At 43.8% G+C, this 12,283-nt stretch overlaps 5 protein-coding genes across 5 annotated transcripts; 3 read left to right on the forward strand and 2 right to left on the reverse strand.

Annotated features, from left to right (window-relative positions):
- Window positions 1-327: 327 nt before the first annotated feature.
- Window positions 328-1,046, forward strand: K450DRAFT_239030 (uncharacterized protein). The gene has a single exon (XM_051588702.1). It carries the CDS (start codon window positions 537-539, stop codon window positions 822-824), a length of 288 nt encoding a protein of 95 aa, XP_051445036.1. The 5' UTR covers window positions 328-536; the 3' UTR covers window positions 825-1,046.
- On the reverse strand, window positions 1,047-3,495 carry K450DRAFT_239034 (uncharacterized protein). The gene is made up of 9 exons (XM_051588703.1): window positions 3,134-3,495; window positions 2,936-3,069; window positions 2,654-2,839; window positions 2,395-2,582; window positions 2,110-2,318; window positions 1,871-2,027; window positions 1,533-1,809; window positions 1,265-1,421; window positions 1,047-1,204 (listed from the first exon to the last, which is right to left on the reverse strand). The coding sequence occupies exons 1-8, from the start codon at window positions 3,151-3,153 to the stop codon at window positions 1,330-1,332; spliced, it is 1,263 nt and encodes a 420-aa protein (XP_051445037.1). The 5' UTR covers window positions 3,154-3,495; the 3' UTR covers window positions 1,047-1,204; window positions 1,265-1,329.
- On the forward strand, window positions 3,075-4,874 carry K450DRAFT_239042 (uncharacterized protein). The gene is made up of 9 exons (XM_051588704.1): window positions 3,075-3,231; window positions 3,374-3,509; window positions 3,587-3,629; window positions 3,747-4,043; window positions 4,126-4,204; window positions 4,269-4,378; window positions 4,444-4,497; window positions 4,566-4,660; window positions 4,723-4,874. The coding sequence occupies exons 2-9, from the start codon at window positions 3,387-3,389 to the stop codon at window positions 4,792-4,794; spliced, it is 873 nt and encodes a 290-aa protein (XP_051445038.1). The 5' UTR covers window positions 3,075-3,231; window positions 3,374-3,386; the 3' UTR covers window positions 4,795-4,874.
- A 277-nt stretch (window positions 4,875-5,151) lies between these two features.
- Window positions 5,152-7,263, forward strand: K450DRAFT_239050 (uncharacterized protein). The gene is made up of 6 exons (XM_051588705.1): window positions 5,152-5,282; window positions 5,350-5,479; window positions 5,565-5,650; window positions 5,713-5,849; window positions 5,943-6,411; window positions 6,472-7,263. Exons 1-6 carry the CDS (start codon window positions 5,187-5,189, stop codon window positions 7,099-7,101), a joined length of 1,548 nt encoding a protein of 515 aa, XP_051445039.1. The 5' UTR covers window positions 5,152-5,186; the 3' UTR covers window positions 7,102-7,263.
- A 187-nt stretch (window positions 7,264-7,450) lies between these two features.
- K450DRAFT_239054 (uncharacterized protein) lies at window positions 7,451-9,586 on the reverse strand. The gene is made up of 4 exons (XM_051588706.1): window positions 8,877-9,586; window positions 8,428-8,812; window positions 7,926-8,356; window positions 7,451-7,844 (listed from the first exon to the last, which is right to left on the reverse strand). Exons 1-4 carry the CDS (start codon window positions 9,142-9,144, stop codon window positions 7,600-7,602), a joined length of 1,329 nt encoding a protein of 442 aa, XP_051445040.1. The 5' UTR covers window positions 9,145-9,586; the 3' UTR covers window positions 7,451-7,599.
- Window positions 9,587-12,283: the final 2,697 nt, after the last annotated feature.

Genomic DNA, 12,283 nt, shown 5'->3' on the forward strand with positions numbered 1-12,283 from the left:
ACGCTCCCAGTGCTCTTCGTTTTTTTAACCTCTCTTTTTCATTTTTTCCACTACTGAGATTGCCAACGTCTCCCATCCCTCACGACGGATTTACGTCAAGTGTCTCCACCAGGCTCTAGCCTCTTGAAATGTGGTATTTATCATCAAGATGTTGATATCTTGATGGTATACCCTCAAACCAAACGCGAAAAGGACGGGTTGAATAACCCTACGCCATCTTCTGTATTCTTGGCCAAGCATTCTCTAGGCTAAACCTCTAGTGCCCTTGCACTAAGGAACTCATCGTTCTGTGTCGGATCTTTCAGTATAGTTGTGATAATGTTGTCTGAGGACACCAACGATTTGCAATAACCCCAACTTTCATACTCATGGGGTGTTGCAGCTCTACTTTACAAGATCTTACAGTAGAGCTGTGATAATCGTTGGCGTCTCTCTTGTGTCTTCTCGTGTGGTTTGTTTATAGATTGTTTCTCTCTCTTCTGAACCTTGCCTTTGCTTTGTAATATTCCTCCTCTTGTTCATACCCTGTTTATAAAATGTTTTTAGACTCTCACCTCATATCACCTTTTGTTTTTTTTTTCTTCTTTCCTCTCTGTTTCTCTCTTTGTGCTTGCCCTGCTTTTGTTGACTTCGGTCCTATCATTGTTGAAGGAGACAGGGGCACTTTCCCTGACATGCCAACCCACCCATGGAGCTTCTGTATGAAAATAGAAGAGACCCGGGTGAATATTATGGCTATTTGTTTTTCATTTCATCATTTTGTCGTATCATCTTTGCCAAAATCTTATGTAATTAAATCACCTCCCCCAACTTGTATGTATTGATCCCGCCTCACATTCCTTTGATCATCATTTTTTATTGTACACTGTGAAATAAAAATTGAAAGCCCACCAACCTCTCCAAAAGGTGTCTGGGTCGCTCGCTCCCTAATGGCATGATACAAAGTGGCAGGCAGTAGTACTTTTTTGGTTTTTTTTTTTCATTTTCTGTCGAAAAAATGCAAATAAACGGATGATGATAATCGTATTCTGTTGAGCAATGTTTTCATTTTTCTTTCCTTTTGCTTTGATTTTTCTTTTGTCTGGTTCCATTATGATCATTATATAGGGCCGTATTCCTTCCAACATGGAAAGCGCATTATGGCGCAACCCATGTCTACGGGAAACTGAGTTTTTTAGGAATGGAAGGGGTGGGTTGGGTGAATCTAAGAATCATGTATTTGTTAGAAGCATCGCTTTCTTGTAATGGGCATGGTTTCTTTTACTTTGCAAAAGGTCTGGACCAGTGGGAAAAGAGCGGTGCTTCCGATTAGGTGATAAGTTTATTTCATCAAAGCTGAGGAGGCGGTGGGACAGCATGATAGTCATGTTCGTCATTGGGAGCAGTCGGAGGTGATTGTTCGCCTTGTTGAGCGCTATTTTCTGTGCCAGATGCGTAATACTGTGAGTAATCATATTGCCCGTACTGATCGTACTGACCATATTGATTGTATTGTCCGTATTGATTGTATTGTCCATATTGGCCATAACTACCATATTGATCATACTGTCCGTAACTCGCATAGGCATCAGCAGGGTACCCATTCCCACCAGTTGGCGGTGAACTCTGTGCTGCTCCATATTGTCCATACGGTGACTCTTGTGGATTGCTTGCTGGTGACTGCTCTACACTTTGATTGGTGCCCAATGGTGGTGTAGCGGAACCTTCGGCACCCGATGGCGGTGGCGGGGGAGGACCCGGAGGCAATGGCGGGTTTGCTGGAGGAGGAGGCGGTGGAGCACCATAGTGACCATGCTGATACCCATAACCCTAAACTCCATGTTAGTAACATAGTCCGCGAACATTTGGTATACATAAAACAAACACAAACCCCTGGAGGTGGACCGTGATGTCCATAAGATCCACGACCATATCCTCGATTGAACGGAGGGGGGTTTTGTTGAAACCGCTCCCATTCGGTTTTCACAGTACCAAGCAAATCCTCAGATAGCTTGGCTGCTTTGTCTAAACCGTCTTGTCTTGAGCATCTGAAGACAGTATATTACCATTAGCTTGTGTTGACATAGGGCACATATGGGGAGATAAAATGTCAAATAAAGATAGACTCACGTTATATGCATGTACAAAGGCTCATCAGCCTCGGTGCCTGTTCCAGACTCTACAAATCCAGATCCTCTACCTTTTAGTTGGACCCGAGCGCCTGTTTCGGTTTGGATATGCTTGACATATGAGCCCTGAGGGCCGATAATCTTTGCTCGGATGTTGAACCCGGGGGCTCCTTCAATACCAACAGGTACCTTGTGTTCCAGGAAAGTCCGCTAATAATAGTAGCAAAAATACTGGTTATAAGCATGTTCTATGTAGATCAGTTGCACACATTTCGTTTTAACTAACCTGAGGGGGAGGACGGGCAACAGGAGTGGGTGGGGTAGGCATGACACCTTGATCTATCATGTCCTGAAGTTTGGCCACCGCAGCGTCTAGTATTTCTTTGGAAGTGGCTGTCACATGAAGGTACAATGGAGGGTCTTTCTCCGTTACCAAGCTCTTGTCCGGATAATATTTTCCTCGAGTGGTCACATCTATGAAAAAGTGTGAGATATAAACATTGCCTCATTGTTCTTTCGGAGGATTGTATAAAAATCAAACATACCCGCTCCAGTTTCTTGTTGGATCATGGTTTGTGTGGCTCCTCGCGTTAGCATGTAGCGATTTTTTATGTCATTAATTGGTATGTCCTTGAAGAACTCTCCATCCGCACTATCACTGGCTTCTGTGCCTGTTTTCGCGTCTATACCCTTTTGTGCTAATAGGGCGCTGATTCGTGCGGCGGCTTCAGCTGTAACGACAGACCATCGAATTCACAAATTAGTATCGCGAAAAAAAAAAGGTAGAGAATTAGTAGTAATACTGGAATTGTAATTTCGTCACTTACAAGCTGCGGTGTTGGCATCGTTTGACGGGGCTGACGATGCGTTGTTGCCATTAGATATCTGATCGGCTTTGTTTTCCTCTAATTTTGCTGCTTTTACTGGCGCAGCTTGGTCGTCTAAATCCCAACGACGCTTCCTACAAAGAAACATGACTATTTAGCTAGTGAGCAGGAACGTGGCAATCTCCATCTTGTTCCTACTTTTTAGTTACGTCAGACATTGCAAGCTATCGACGGTTGTAATTTGCGCACTGTTTTTTTCTCTAGGGCCCTATTTTTTTATTAAATATACGCTGTTGGTGAGAGGAATTTCCATTTCCAAAGAGACTCGGCTGACATCACGACATATCACAAATCTGAACTTCGTTCATAAATTCTTATTTCTTTTTTCGTCAACCTGACCATTTTTACCAACTGTCTTTGTTTCCACGATACCACCAGCTGCGACCAAAGCATGGACGACGACGAGCTTTCGTTGCTGAATGAGTTCAACGAGATACTCCAATCTGAAGTATATGTCGATCTCGATCGGTTACGAAATGCAGCTCGTCATGGAATTCCAGCACAAGTCAGAGGGGTAAACCTCTAGATGATGCAAAATGTCCCACAGAGAAAGGAGAATGGCTCACATTTATGTTGCAATTGCTGCTATAGGACGTCTGGCAATATCTACTTGGAGTCCAACATGCCGATCGCTGTAGGTTACCCTCCGAACTTCCTCTCCCTACTTAGTGTTCTTTTTGCTTCTCCATCTACACCATCTTTGCCATATACGTAGCGCCATGGCTAATCGTCCTTACACTCTTTTCAACAGCGAAGGAACTGAGTTTTAGTAAGGCACGAGCTGAGGATTACAAGGCCCTTGAACACATAGATAATGAAAGCAGCAAGCGAGTGAAAGGAGAAATGGGTCGATATGCCCGAAGAGTCAACTTTTTCTCCGCAAAAGAGAATTGCGCAACTTTGGAGCATGTGGTAACTGCTTATCTTAACAACAATCGAGATGTTGACTACTACCCCGCCCTTGTCCCCATTTGCGCTCCCTTTGTTATTACTCTCAAAGAAGAGAGTGACGCATATTATTGCTTTGAACGTTTAATGAAACTTTTAGGCAAGTTGTCTAGAACCTTTTTTTTTTTCATCATCATCTTCAGCCACCGACGATGGACTGACATTTCTTTCTACTTGGGCAGATGAGCATTTTGCGGCCAATAGCATAAATGAACAAGTGGCCAACTTCATGACCCTCTTTAGATTCATTCTTCCGGATCTGTAAGTTCCTGGGCGGGTCATATGACTTTTATGAGCCATGTTTTTCTAAATCGTACTATCACAGCCATAGTTATTTTGAAGAAGAAGAAGTCGACCTTAATGAATGGGCAACATCTTGGCTGCAGTACCTGTTAGCCAAAGAGCTTACATTTGATAATCTAGTCCGATTATGGGGTAAGATGGTTGGGTAACATCGAGACGCCATGGTCAAACACCTGCTAAGCCATTTGAAACCTTAGATACCTACTTTTCATATCCTGACCCTATGGACCTGCATCCATATGTATGCTTAGGTATGGGATTCTTCACTATGATCCCCACATTCCAATGGCTAGCTAGCTCACTGACTATTCTGTTTTAGCTATCCTACGGACTACGAAAGAGAATTTGGAAGACCTCGAGCAATCCGAAATACGGACAATGTTAATGAGACTGCCAAATATGGACATCTCACGAGTAAGTTGCATTGCATGCCTTTGCGTCGATCACTTTTGACGCACGCTAACATTGAGCTAAAGATTATTGCCCAGGCACAAAACCTTCGCCATGAAACCATGGAAAGGCAGTTGTATGAAGACAATAATATGTAGTCTTGCACTGTTGAGTTGATTCTTTAACTGCTTTATTTCGTCTGTATGGCTGCTATCGTCTTGTAATTTCTTATAAGTTTGCTACCTCAGCATACCATTTCAGCTCTCATTATAAAAGGCTGTCGTTTATTGTAATTTTGAACACTTTCTTCTTTTCCTTTACCCAATTATAAAGGTGACTCGTATCAACGGGCGCTGCATGATTACAGTCCGATACGCACAAGAGCGAACTTCGGGCATACAATGGTGCCATTGATTGGTCCAACTAAATTGGCAAGCAGTCACAGCTGATTTTTTTTCGAGGATTTTTTGGTCGAAAATTCACCCTAGGTGGAGTTTTTGAAACATCAATTGAACTTCAGGTTCTTCACTTCGCTCTTAACTAATTCACAATGTGTGGCATTACCGCCCTCTTAATGGCTGACCCCAACGCCATGGCCGTCCCCGACCTGTTCGAAGCTCTTGGAATCCTCCAGCACCGTGGTCAGGTATGACTCTGTTCAAGTATCAGGATACGTCAAATATCAGCAACCAACTAACAGACTTCCTTTGTAGGACGCTGCTGGTATTGTTACTTGTGGTCAACGTGGCCGCTTGTATCAGTGCAAGGGAAATGGCATGGTTCGAGATGTCTTTGATGGCAAGCAACTTGCTAATCTTGTTGGCAGTCTCGGTGTTGGCCACGGTAAGTAGTGACGCTGATGGTTTCAAACTCACCACTCCCCAGATGGATAATCTGACTCATGTATGTCTGCCCACCTTTTATACAGTCCGTTACCCCACTGCTGGATCATCTTCCATGTCAGAGGCTCAGCCCTTCTACGTCAATTCCCCCTATGGTTTGGTTTTCGCTCATGTAAGTTGTGGGGAAACTCAGTGGTTCGTGGATGAATGACTCATAAAGTTTGGTTGCTTTAGAATGGAAACTTGATCAATGCTGCCGACCTTCGTCATGATTTGGATGCTCGCGCCCATCGTCATATTAATACTGAATCCGACTCTGAACTTTTGCTCAATGTCTTGGCTGACAATCTCCAACAAACTGGAAAATTCAGGTAAAGCTAAATTTTTTAATTGTTTATTTGCAGATCTATCATCTTGATCTCAACGGAGAAGGAGCCATTCACTCACCCATGTCGCATATTTAGAATCAACGAAGAAGATATCTTCAAAGCTATTAAGGATCTTTATGCTTCCTGCAAGGGTGGATATGCTTGCGTTGCCATGATTGCTGGTTTTGGTATCATTGGTTTCCGTGATCCTAATGGTATTCGTCCCATCATCTACGGTCGCCGAAAGTCAGAAACCGCTGAAGGTTTCGATTACATGTTCGCCTCCGAAAGTGTTGTCTTGGATGCTCTAGGTTTCACTGACCACGTTGACGTTGGTCCAGGTGAAGCCGTCATCATCACCCGTGATTCCGTGACCAGGAGAACTTTGGTGCAAGACGTTACCTTCTCCCCTTGTTTGTTCGAATACGTTTACTTTGCTCGTCAGGACAGTATTATTGACGGAATCTCTGTCTACAAGTCTCGTTTGGCTATGGGAGAAGCTTTGGCAGAGCAAGTTAAAACCTTCTTCAATGGCAACATTAACGACATTGATGTTATCATTCCCGTAAGTAAATGGAAAGCTATTGACCAGTACAACTGACACACATCCTAACGGTTCTACTAGGTCCCTGATACTGCCCGTGCAGCTGCCATCCAGACTTCTCAGGCTTTGAATATCCCTTATCGTGAAGGTTTCAACAAGAACCGATATGTTGGTCGTACCTTCATCATGCCCGGTCAACAAACACGTCGCAAAAACGTGCGAAGAAAGCTGAACGCTATGGCTTTGGAGTTCCATGACAAGAATGTTCTTTTGGTGGATGACTCTATTGTTAGAGGTACCACTTCCAAGGAGATCATTCAAATGGCTCGCGACGCCGGTGCCAAGAAAGTCTACTTTGCCTCCTGTGCACCAGCTATCCGATACCCCAACGTCTACGGTATTGATATGCCTTCTCGCTTTGAATTGGTTGCCTACAGCCGAAGCGACGAAGAGATTGCAGAAGAAATCGGTGCCGATGGCGTCATCTACCTTGGACTTCCCGAGCTTATCCATTCTGTCCAGAAGTTCCGCCCATCCATCGAGGTGTTTGATACATCTGTGTTCGACGGCAGCTACATTACTGGTGGAGTAGACGAGAACTACATGCGGCATTTGGAAGACTTGCGAAATGACTCTGTCAAGTCTCGCAATGATGTCGACTCTTCTGAGACCCTTGGTCTTCATAACCATTATTATGACTTTGCCAAATAGACCTGATGAACTTGGTTAAAACCGCCTTGCGTTGTTCATCAAACAAAAACATTCCTATAGAATCTCCTTGTCTGCCGTTGTAAACTTTTTATTCTTTTTGTTCTAACTGACCTTGAGAAAGCAAATTAAACCCGTTATAAATATTGAAACTGTGTGCTATAATTTGAGCGTCAATAGCAGAAAACAATCTGCATTAATCCCTTTTTAGATTTTGCGCGGCCAAAGATACGAATTTGGGCAGATCTTTTGCCGATCAGACACAATTTTAGATCATTGGATTAAATGCTGCGAGACAAGTCAATGCCATGATCCCATTTGTATACAAAATATTCAACACATGTAAGTAGAATGATGATAGACACAGAACGAACAAAATTTTTTATTTTCTAAAAATTTTTGAGTGGGGAGGATTCCTGTTCAAAGATGATGTAAAACAGAAAGAGTCGTGTCAGAAGTTGTAATTCTTCTAGGTCATAATGACCAGTCATTCGATATCATCTAAATGAAGGTATTTGTATAATGGACTTCACTCTTCTTGAAGCCATTGAATTGGGAAGCAGCACAAATGGTATAAGCGCCCATGTTCTGCCAGTATAACCAATCGCCAACATCGAGTTGAGGAAGGCTGGCTTGCTTGCTCAAACAATCAATCGAGTCACAAGTAGGTCCCCAAATGCTGCACTTGTAATCTTGCTCGATAGACCAATCGGCCTCAGCCATGAAGACATTGTCTTTTTGCAACACTAGAATTGCCACTGTCAGTCAACTTGAAATGCAATTGCCATCCAATATAGATCGAACGAAATCCAGTCATTAAAACATACCTTGTGCAACAGGCTCTTGATGATCAAAGATAATGCAGTTAAACGATCCATACATGCCGTCATTGACATAGTACATGTACTCAGGATGGTCATCACCACTCTCGCCGTGAAGCTCAGTAGCGTCGCGACCAACGGTGCGACGAGCAATAATATGGGCGCAGATAGTGAAAGCGGAGGATACGTAGTAACGTCCAGGTTCAGCAATGACACGAATGTTGCTAGGGAACATTTGATCAACAGCAGGACCAAGGATAGCAGCCACCTTTTCAAAAGTGATGCCATCTTGGACATCGGCACCCGGGAAACCGCCACCAACGTCCAATAAGGTGAAGTTGAATCCAAGCTCCTCTCCTTCGTCGAACACTTTACGAGCGCGGTAAACAGCATCACCGAATGCGTTGGCATCAAAGCAACCGCTACCGACGTGGAAGCTGAGAAAAAGCATTAGATGACATTACGTTTGGTGGATTTATTTAAAACGATCAACAGCAAGAATTCTTACCTAACCCCAATGACGTTGAGATCCAAGTCTCGGGCAAGTCTAAGAAGTCTGCCAGTAGTGGCAAGCGGAGCGCCAAACTTGAGGCCAAGCTGGCAAAGGGAGTTGGAATCGTCGGTTAAAATTCTGAGGACAAGCTCAGCGTCAGGGAAGAGAGCCTTGATCTTGTAAAGTTCTTCGGCGTTATCAAATGTCATCTTCTTGACATTTTGCTTTTGAGAGTAACGAATAAAAGATCGTTGCTTGCAGGGATTAGCATAGATGATTCGAGAAGGGTCAACGCCAAGGCTGAGGACTTGCTCAATTTCAGTCTTGCTAGCACAATCGAAACCAGTTCCAAGGGTGGCCAACATCTTGACAACCATAGGATCTGGATTACACTTGACAGCTACCAAACAAATAATGGTTAGGTGAAAGTAGAAGAAGTCGGTGGCAAAAACTGCGGCACATACCATAAAAAGGTTCGATTCTTGGTAAAAGAGCTTGCCATCTCAAGTGCTGGCGGTAGACTTCACCAAGATCTCCAACAAAAAAGGAGTTTTCTTCATCAGCTTCCCATCTGTCATCGTGAATAGAGTCAAGCTTTTCACGAATGACCTCATGAACGGGCTTATTGCTGATAGAGAGCGAGGATTCCATAGATGGAACAGTAGAATCAAAGTCGGGGTGCCTACCCTTTACGTCAGGCGGCATGACAGCAGTTTCAGCAACGGGGTGCATTGGTAGTTTTGAAAGTGGTTGGTAGCGTTTAGTCGGGACGTTTGGTCCGTATAGATAAGAATTAATTCGTGTCCGAAGGAACAAGTAGATTTAAATGATACTGAGAGTCGGTCTAAGCGGTCTCAGGCAAGCCAAGGTGGAAAACCTCGCCGCAAGATCAAACTTCTTAAGGTGGTGGTTTCTGAGGCCGTGATGGGCTTGTTCGGACTGATCAAAATATGACAGTCCGGGGTGTATAAGTTGAAAGTTGAGGAGTAAAGTTCACTGATGGCCGATGAGCAAACGATCGAAGCAGTGAATGAAAAGTTGGCTTTTAAATAAAAGGAATTCTAGTGTGCTTTTCGGAAGAAAGGCAGATGGGTTTTTGTTGAGAGAGGGGTATTTAGAAGATGAGGGTTTGTTAATGGGATACCAATAACAATGGCGACAGGAACAAGAGTACGTACTGATTTTTTTTTTAGGTATCGAAAAAAAATATAGAAATGGCAAGCCTAGAACAAGCCACCAGAAGTTCGTAGGGTTTAAAAATATCTCACTTGATCGTCATTTTTATATTGCGCGAATTTTTCATCCAACTGACAATCAATCTCGCTTGCGGCTATTTTGCGTTGTATTCACCTCTTGATGCGGCATTAAGTTGAGCTATGCTCCAATAACAACTTCGATTGGGAACAGAACCAATTTTGATGTGTCGTCCGTCGACAAAGAGCAACCTTCGGCAAGGAGTTGGAAATGACCATACTGTGACCCGCTGCACCGGCATGACCGATTCTCCGGGATATTAGAATCAATGGAGAGTGTGAAGATGATCTAGTCAGCGGCACAGCTGTGGTAGGATGGATATGGAATAGTAGTTACAGATTAGATAAACAGATGCAGATCGAGTGCGATATGGCTGTGTTAGCGGGCGCTTGTACGATGTAGTGGAAGCGTTTGCGTAAGCACACTGGTTCGCACAGGTCTATGCAGATTTTATTAAAGGAGAATCTATATTATGAGAAAGGCAGGATGGCGCATAATGATCGCCTGCAACACCATGTCATAAGCGTCAAAATACTTGAATCAACGAGATGCAAACGCATCCGAATTATTGCTACAAGTACACTTTCACCGTCAAGCAGCAAATGTGCTGGCGGATATTCTGAAAAGGGAAATGCAAACAAACGGACAAGCGCCCCAAGCAGGATCACCGATCGTGTACATACCTACTTCAGCAACTACACCCGAGATTATTGAAAGAATTTGCTGCAGTCAATGTTCAAACACTCGACATAGTACGGAATTCTTGATGCAAGTTGTGTCACTCTAGAGGTTGTGCAAGAGCTGCATAGATAGCCACGTCTACAACTTGTCCAGCTTCCATCACAAGGACATCCATGTGTGGCGACTACTGGTTAGACAATGGGAATTGCACCAAATGCAACCCGTTGCAGCAGATGAGATGTCGCTAGAGTAATTAGCAATCATATGTGCTAAGGTTCCCTCGGGGTTATTTACAAACATTCTTCTGAACCATCAGTGCATACACCGCGGCTAAAAGAAAAAAAAAGTCTGGTTCAAAATGGCTTCCGGCCATGAGATCCAATCAAGCCTTTGACCTTTTGACATTGTACTCAACCGTAGTCGAAAGGCTCAATGACTACATCCAAGTAGTGCCACCACAGCATATCAGCAAGTGACTCGCAAACGTATGAAGTATCTCTATAACGTATATTACAATTCTGCGATTCTTTCATCTACGTTGAACGCAGAACGGTCTAAACCTAATCAAGTCAATTACACTAAATTCGTCAGACAATTCCTCATCTAGTTCTTGTAAGGACTTTCTCTGTTAGCTGTATCATAGCTGAACGGGCATCAGAGGGAGGCAGCTGTGAAATTGCATTAATGGCGGCTTGGCAGTGGCTCTCAGCAAGGACCATTGTCTGCTTGAGACCATCACTCTTGTAAACCAGTGTACGAGCCTATTTTGAAAAAAGAAGAAAAAAAAGGGTCAGTACGTGAGGATCACCCGGTATCCCATAGTACGTATTTCATTACCAATTCAACGTCTCCTTCTTTGGAGAACTTGCGTTTGATGAGAGGACCCAGTTCAGAAAACTCTTCCCAGGCGAAAAGCACAGGAGCCGTAGCTAAGCCAAGCTCTAAATCTGCACCAGCAGGCTTACCCAAATCGGCAGCGGAAACTGTGAAATCCAACAAATCATCGACAAGCTAGCATTGACTGAATTTTTAGAAGACCCGCTTTTACCGTGTCATAGACATAAAAAATGTAAAAGAACTTACCTGGAATGCAAGACCAAGATTCTTGCCATAATCAAAGGCAATATTGCATACTTCTTTGGTACAACCACCCAATACAGCAGAAGATTTACAACTTTGAGCGATCAAACTACCAGTTTTCATGTAGGTTTTGTCCATATAGTAGTCAAAGGTACTAGTATTTGGTCGGTCGCTATCGGCATCCGACTGTGTGTTCTTGAGCTGCATGAACTCGCCTTCCACCAAGTTAGCAATACAAGTTGCCATGAGCTCAATGCACTCCGCGTTGCGAAGGCGTGCCAAGGCCAATGATGATCTTGCTAGTAAAAAGTCGCCTGCCAATACGGCCATCTTATTACCAAAGCTAGCGTTAGCTGAAGGTAAGTTACGACGGGACTCTGATTCATCAATAACATCATCGTGCAAAAGCGAAGCTGTGTGGATCATTTCACTAATCTCAGCCAGTCGTCTCTGCGTAGGTAAAATCGAGCATCCCTCAATTGTGACATAGGGTGTATAATGCATATCCTCCTGGAAGGTGTTGCTGGATGTTATGTTCTTTAATCCTGATGAAATGGGAGTGTCGATGATTTGGTAATGCTCCTCTGCAGCTACTGCATGTCGTTTTGGGGCAATACTAGTGGCCTGAGCCATGAGTAGTACCAAAAGTGGACGAATATGTTTTCCATCTGCACTAAAATAATGCTTGGCGATGGTATTAAGAAGAGGGTGTTGGCTTCCGAGTAGCTTTCCGATATTGCCCTTGAGATCCCACATGTCGCGTCCAACCAGCTTAACCGGGTCTATAATTCTATCGTTGCTCTTGTCGATGACCAACCCTTTCGCTTCCAGGACAGCCTGCGACCAAGTGGAAGCT

Source organism: Umbelopsis ramanniana (assembly GCF_025399195.1).
Source record: "Umbelopsis ramanniana AG unplaced genomic scaffold K450scaffold_24, whole genome shotgun sequence".
Taxonomy (NCBI): Eukaryota; Fungi; Mucoromycota; class Umbelopsidomycetes; order Umbelopsidales; family Umbelopsidaceae; genus Umbelopsis; species Umbelopsis ramanniana.